Raw genomic sequence first — 7,053 nt, forward strand, 5'->3', positions numbered from 1 at the left:
AGTAGTGTACGATACGGAAATTTTAGCATGAGTAGAAGTATTAGGAAATATAAATACGTAAGTGCGAAAATTATTTCAGATGTGCCACCTGCAACGAATGACCTACCCGGCCAGCTCCGCTGAGAATGGAGTGTAAAAGTGTACCTAGCCTAGTTACCTTTTCTGTTTGATTCTGGGTCCCTTTGACGGTAAAATCACTATCGTTGGATAGGAATACAGGAAGCTACTGTATCTATCTTCTAATGAAGTCCGTAATAAATTGTCTAGAGAGTACCCAAACAGTAAGAGGAGACGCGTTAGACAGGGGTTGTAGGGTATATAGAGGCTTCTACCAAATGATCGTGACGAATTGGTCAGTAAACAGCACATAGTAGTTAAACACCTCATCATATTTACAACAACTGCCACACCTCTGATTATAGGCCTGTTGGAGACTTGAACATGAGACTTAATTCTGTAATAGTGATACGCCCAAGAAGAGGGCTGGGAGAGGGACTGTAGTAATGCACTGTACTCGTACCTGGCAACCCTGATTTTCCTTGCGTCTGTCTTTCTCGCTGTGGCGGGTACATCCCGAATAGTTTGCAAGTCTGGTTCCGCCCCTTGCGGGGGTTAGTTAGCTTGGCTACCTAGGACCTAGGCAAATCTTTGTGAGGACATCTTGACCCCTCCGTTATAGTGTATCATGATACCTGACGGGAGAAGCAGATACAACCTGCTTTGTAGTAATTTGACTAATGACATCTAGATCTAATAGAGAAGCGTAAATCTCTATCGACAGACCTACACGAGGCTACAGCCGAACCTTTTACCGTGATGCTCGGCCCCGGCGTGTATAACACGTCACCAAGAACTGCACAATGCACTTCTATCACACCTATCTCCTGAGTTGGCAAGCGGAGATGCTCTGGCCGTGACACCAGCAAATTCGTAGAAGAGGCTTTATACTACGTTGGATTGTATGGGGAAACTACAAAAGAGTTGTTCTTACTAGAAATAGTCACGGAATTAGACATGCGATCGGTGAAGTAAGATTCTTGTATTTTGTGCCAAGCTCGTAGTAAGTTGAGTCACATTGCAGATTGCAGATTTCAAGGCTAGCATTGCAGTGATGCTTTTCGTGTCTATTGTACTCTAACAATTAGGGGGATTCTTGAGGAGTTGCTCATGGGCAGGGGTTATCGTAATATCAAAACTCCAGGGGCGAATCCATTAGCCCCTTGATGTGCGTAAACCGCAATATATAGTAGGAACAAAGGGGAACTAGAGGGGTAGGAAGTGGTAATAGTGGGAAAACCAGTGACGCAGAATAGCCTCCATTTGGGTATCTTTCAGAGAAGTGCTTTTGAAATCCCGTATTCCCAATACAAACTCAAGAGGGCGAACCGGTGAAAATACGACTGTGTCAAAAATGCCCTCACCATGCATCAATTTCCCTGAAAATCAAACGATACCAATCCACGCACACACACGCACATATTCACACGCGCCAACGCCGCCTTGCCTGCCTGCCTGTGAACTGGAAATTCCCACTCGATGCAATGTTCCGTACGATGCCCAACGATTAATTTTGGAAAGTGAATTAAAAAACGAATGGGTGGCCGCGTAATTGTAAAAATGCCGTCATGAAGTGCCAACATGGAGAAATTTGCAATAATTATTATTCTAAGCCGCTAAAATTTTGGTCGATCTCGAGCAAAAAAGGGGGTATGAACTGTTATGTTGGTAGCATCCATTATCTGTAAGGTGACGACGCCGTCGGTAGTAATTATGCGTATATGAGCAACTTGACCAATCCTAGTGGTCTTGTTGCGTCTTATTAACCATATGATTTAGATGGTGGTCGAACGAGTCGGCGCCACCAATAGGGTATGATCCGTTCATACTTTCGGATGGCATCGTCGCTGTTAACGGTGTTCCTAAGCCGTGTTCTCGAAGACTGCCGTGATCGTAAGCATTCTGCATGCTTTGATATGGACCTTGATTAGTGTAAGGAGACTGGTGACTCGGATGTGCGTTCGATGTCGGGGGTGCTGTAGTGTACATATTAGGGCCCACTGGTGACGCGGTTCCTGATGGTGGCGCACCATTCAGCGGACCGTGTGACCTAGGAGAGACGCTATGTATCGGTGAAGCCAAAGCGGATTGGGGATGAGGTGGAATCGGAGCGAGATTTAGGGGCGGATTATTTCCATTATTGGAGCCTGCTGTAAATATGAATGGATGAGAGGAACTCTGAGCAGTATTACTGAACTGAATCGGCGAGTGATTTATTGGCGACTGTCGTTCGAATCCGTGAGGTCCTTGGGTAAGAGGAGAGAAATGGGTATCAATACGACCGGTTGGCGGAGGCATTGATACTGTTGCCGCCGAAGTTGGCGGTCCCGTAGTCACTGACCCTAAAGCGTACGTTGGATTGGCAGGGGGGCCATAGTTGCTCCAACGAATATCCGGACCTCCCTCCTGCGTGGGAGTCCCAGGATTTATCGTAGCGTAGTCTGATCGATGCCTTTTCGCTACGGGTTCGTCTCCATAATCGTGGTAAGACCTATCATCAATTTGCGGCATACCGCCATTCTGTGAAGCACTTCCTTGCCTGTGCGCTGTTTGCTTGTCCATCTGATCTGCCATACGCAGGTTTTTCTTCTTGTTTGCAATTTGCCTTGAATCTTTGCGTAGTCGAAGGCGGACCCCCTGGTCACTGAAAGATCGTGTGAGAAAAGTCGACTCTGCCATGCCTGGAAATGCTCTGCCAGCGTGGACTTTGAAAGGGTCGCTCGTCACCGAGCATATTGTTATCCAAAACTCGCCGTCGTCTAGATTATCCATCGTCATCTGTAGCAAGTCAAAGCGAATAACGTATTCTCCTTCGCTCTTGATCGTTAGATCGCCAAACACAAAGAACGCGCCCTCCTTGTTAGTGGGATCCTTCAGCCGATGTAAGGACGAAACTGTTGTTCCTGCCATCATATTTGCTGGCGGCGTAGCTTGGCCGCTCGGACCTGGAGGATGGGCATATTCGAGATACGCTACTGCTATAAGATAGGGGCCTGAAGGGCGTTAGTAATCTTGATTTCAATGCCAAAATCATCTACTCACTTTGCCGATATACGCCGTCGGGGTCCTCGTCACTCGGAACGTGTAGCTGGAGAATAGGAGGCGGGTCGACGGGTTTGCGGTCTACTCAAGTTAGTATTCAGTTAAGCAAGTTGCAATAAGCAGATAATACCTTTGTCTTTGCCATTGGCGGCTTTAGCCATGGCCGGTTGCTGTAGGACTTCTAAACGATACGTTTCGGGGCTGCTAAAGTTTAGTCTACGTTCCGTATGGAATCACAAAAATTCATATGCAACTAATTTACCTACCGTTGCGGTTGAGGGCCACTTGGTTGTGGATGTGGTTGGTGGTGAACTTGAGGCCCTGACAAAGGGGGCATTGCCGGGCTCATTGCTGGCATATAGCCATGTCCAGGTCCGTGCCCGACCCAATGGCCGCCTTGATGAGTATGAAACGCCATCTCTACTTGGAGCAAATGGAAAGGTTAAAAGTGTACTCGGTTTTATCATTGGTTCTTTTGAGTTCAGGTAGAAACTTACGAGGGTCCTCGTGCAATACCTCATGTGCAAATCGTGAAGCACTTTAGCTAATCGTGGATTGGCTCGCTCTAAATCGAGAACCTAAACGGATTCTGACCTTTACCTATTGATCTATTGTTAGCAAGGGAAAAGCAGAGCAAGCCAATAAAGTAGGAATAGTGGACAAGGTGGAAACTAAGAGCGGGTTTTGCAACCCACACCAATATATCCAATATATCCGAGACGGCCTGAGGAAAGAGTCCCTCATCCGAACTAGACCACTAGGAGAGGTTGCTCTCCGATGGCCAAGAGCTGAAGAGTTCATATAAGAATCAAAGACGAAGGTTAGAGGAACTAACTTTTACGTGTCGTATATCCCTTGTCCGCCTACAACACAAGGCCCGTTTTACCAGCGCTGATATTCAAGGTACCCAAACCCAACGTCTCCGTACGGCAAATCTCTGAAATTCAAACACTCTGGATCGTGATTTATATGCTCACGAGACGGTGCCGTATGATTGGTATACTGTGTCCAAGAAAACCCACCAACCGATCTTTCACCCAAAACGAAATTAGTACGGAACAGGCCGATAGCTGTGGGATTCCAAGCAAGATTGGCACACGACGATGATGTTTGAGCAACACGATTCGTGCAAAAGGTGCCTATTATCCCCTTCTTCTGCGCGATTGTTGACCTCTCTCTTGCCCGAGTTCCTAGTCTTCGTAACCTCTCTTCGATAGTGGGCTGAATAAAACCCAAGCACCTCTTCTGCAAATCGTAGGCGAGTTTTATGCACTGGCAGCTTTGCCGTAAAAGCTTGATTAGTGGCCAACAATCTTTCTTTCACACGATCCTAATCACAAGCCAACCTAATTAGAAAGAATTGCTCTGGCCATTCAAATACCAATTTCCTACTTCAACTTCTCAATGGGCGGCAATGACGTATCGTTACCCGCAGAAATTTGTATATAGGCGCATGACTATGTAAATGTACTCAGTAAAAGGTACCGCGAGGAGTAGGTAGTCTCGATCCCGATTCCCTGCTGTTGAAATCTGCTTCGAGACTATGGAGCTGCGACTGTCACTGGTGACTGGTAATTAGAGCTGAACGCAAAATTCTAGTTCGTGCTTCGTTTGTATACTCAAGCAAGTCGCTTTGATAGGTCGCGGGGTGAAACCAGGCAGGCCTGGCGGGAAAGCTAGAGGTGGCGGCCTGGTATACGGAGTTAAAGAGAACAGCCGGGAGTACGATGCTCCGTTCGATTTGGAAGATTCGCGCCGGGAGACCTGATATCCTTTAAGAATTGCGGTGCTAATGCCTGGCCGGGGGATTAGTTTCCAAGGTCTCGCAATTTCGCATTCGTGCAGTGATAAAGCCTTTGGCCGGTTTGATCCACACGAGGGTTGGTCGCAGCCGAAGGTAATCGAGGTGCGCTCTGAAAACGATAGACAGTTAAGATGGCGGTTTTAAGGCGGTCGGTTTCAACTGCTCAGTCCTGATGGCTGGAAGTGTAAACTGAGACCTTGGTTTTGTGAACTCGGGAGCTCACAAGCTTAGAATGGTACCGTTGTTCGAACGGATCTTAGGAGAAGGACGAGTCCGCGGTAGTCCAAGGTTCCTCTTGCCGGTGAGATGCTCGTCCGAGTTGGCTTATACGAATTGAGGTTGGTCGTACGTATGGTGATGCAATTCCCAAGTTTTACAAATCCTGAGAAAAGTTCCAACCTAAGAAGACGAAATAGAAAAGACAGATGATTCGGCAAGGTGGGCGATAGCTTCGTGGGGGTCTTTCCGCTTTCCGGGATCTTCCAGTAGCATCGATAGGGTGGTCGTGCAAAGGAGATATAGACCGTCGTTACCGTAGCCAGGTTTTCCCAAGATCATCAACAAGGCCAGTAAGGAATCGATAAATGAAGACAACACGACGTCCTCGTGGTGACTGTCTAGAAGGCGATTCTGGAGCTTGTCATGTATTTGGGTGGATTTACGATGTGGAGAAGAATAAACCTAGGTCTGTATGGTATATCATACTACCAACGGAAAGGCATAGGCTAGACAAATATGTACGGTCCAAGAATGTACAGATGGCACAGTAGATATTCAACGCAAACGATGGTGGTATGATCTGGCCAATAACTGCAGAAAGCTCCAGAGAAAAATGCCAACATTAAGCACTGTGATTGTACGGGGGAATGACGATGGTGGGCCCAAAGGTCTAGGGGATCAACCGGTAGGTATGTACTCGGCCCTCGAGGGTAGACCCTAAGGAGATAGATACCCTTGATAGATGTACACGAAGCTCGACCACGTTGTACTGCGGGTTTATGATTGGTATAATGAGTACCTACCTAGGCTCCGCCTTGGCTACTAGTACCTCATACACCTCATACCGAACGAGCTGGCCTCTGCTGACGGAACCATGCTCGATTGTATAAAAGTACACTACATATACTTCTTCAGGCAGGGGTTAGCTGCAGGAGGACTACCTCGCAGCGAGGTACAGCAACGAGCCTACATGGGGCGTTGTCGACGTTGTCAACGACGAAATATGTAGTATGTATATGTAGAGAGCGACAGGGGGGCGACCCTTCAAGCTTTTGTATCCGTCTGGAGATATATGTATTGTATGTATTGTACGTATTGTACATAGTGTATTGTACATACATGGGCCGCCTGTTCATCTGTCTGTGCTCTGCAGCGGACAGGTGAGGGATTGATGGTGGCACTCCCGCACTAGACCTCTTGAACGCGGAACCTCAACGCGCCTACGCGCTTCTTAATCCCCACGTGCGTACCTATATATGATCTAGCATGCTATATGTAGATTCAAATAAATGTAAGTGCTCTTAAGACTTACACGAGTATTAATATAGGTACTTACAAGGAGAAAGCGGATAAGAGTAGGGGTTCAAAATGAGTATTTTGGAATATACTGGAGCCTGAGCCTGAGCCTGGTTGGTTATATGCGGATTCTTTCAGATTTTGAACCGGCGAGAAGAAGCTGGCACAGTGTGCACAGTCCGCCAACCCGAACCCCGGCTTGTATGGCCTCCATGTATGTGTATGTATGTATGTTAAGACAATTCCTCCAGAATACATAAACGATACAGTAGAGAAAAAGACTACTACATACACAGGCGCATAATACAGTAGCGGGTGATGAGACTGGTAGGCAACAAAAGGTATGTAGTGTACAAGAAAACCCCTTCCAGAGCCGAACAGTAAGTGCAGATATGCGCGAAAGAACTACGCCCCCTCGCATGCGAAGTGGAGGGACGTGGACGGTGAAGACAGAAATGCTCCACTACCCATCAAAATGTGTAATGTGTAATCCGCGGGCACTGCCAAGTATGGTACATCAATTGCATCGTCCCTCTTTAAAGTAGCTTCGAGGAGGGCCGATGCCACCTAGTAATTAACGCCGTCCATGTATAGGTACGATTTCCGGAACCCCATGTACTAAAAAGATCTGCCAT

At 47.2% G+C, this 7,053-nt stretch overlaps 1 protein-coding gene across 1 annotated transcript; it reads right to left on the reverse strand.

The window, feature by feature from the left end:
* Positions 1–1,703: 1,703 nt before the first annotated feature.
* F5Y00DRAFT_16357 (velvet factor-domain-containing protein) lies at positions 1,704–3,704 on the reverse strand. The gene is made up of 5 exons (XM_048004739.1): positions 3,597–3,704; positions 3,366–3,519; positions 3,230–3,300; positions 3,100–3,180; positions 1,704–3,050 (listed from the first exon to the last, which is right to left on the reverse strand). The coding sequence occupies exons 2-5, from the start codon at positions 3,515–3,517 to the stop codon at positions 1,798–1,800; spliced, it is 1,557 nt and encodes a 518-aa protein (XP_047867104.1). The 5' UTR covers positions 3,518–3,519; positions 3,597–3,704; the 3' UTR covers positions 1,704–1,797.
* Between the last annotated feature and the right edge of the window lie 3,349 nt (positions 3,705–7,053).

Source organism: Daldinia vernicosa (assembly GCF_022497035.1).
Source record: "Daldinia vernicosa strain CBS 139.73 unplaced genomic scaffold F5Y00scaffold_11, whole genome shotgun sequence".
Lineage (NCBI taxonomy): Eukaryota > Fungi > Ascomycota > Sordariomycetes > Xylariales > Hypoxylaceae > Daldinia > Daldinia vernicosa.

Coding starts and splice junctions, on each gene's coding strand:
- F5Y00DRAFT_16357 (XM_048004739.1), bottom strand. CDS start 3,517: ATGGCGTTTCATACTCATCAAGGCGGCCATTGGGTCGGGCACGGACCT. Junction 3,181..3,229: donor CGCCAATGGCAAAGACAAAG/GTATTATCTGCT, acceptor TAACTTGAGTAG/ACCGCAAACCCGTCGACCCG. Junction 3,051..3,099: donor CGACGGCGTATATCGGCAAA/GTGAGTAGATGA, acceptor AACGCCCTTCAG/GCCCCTATCTTATAGCAGTA.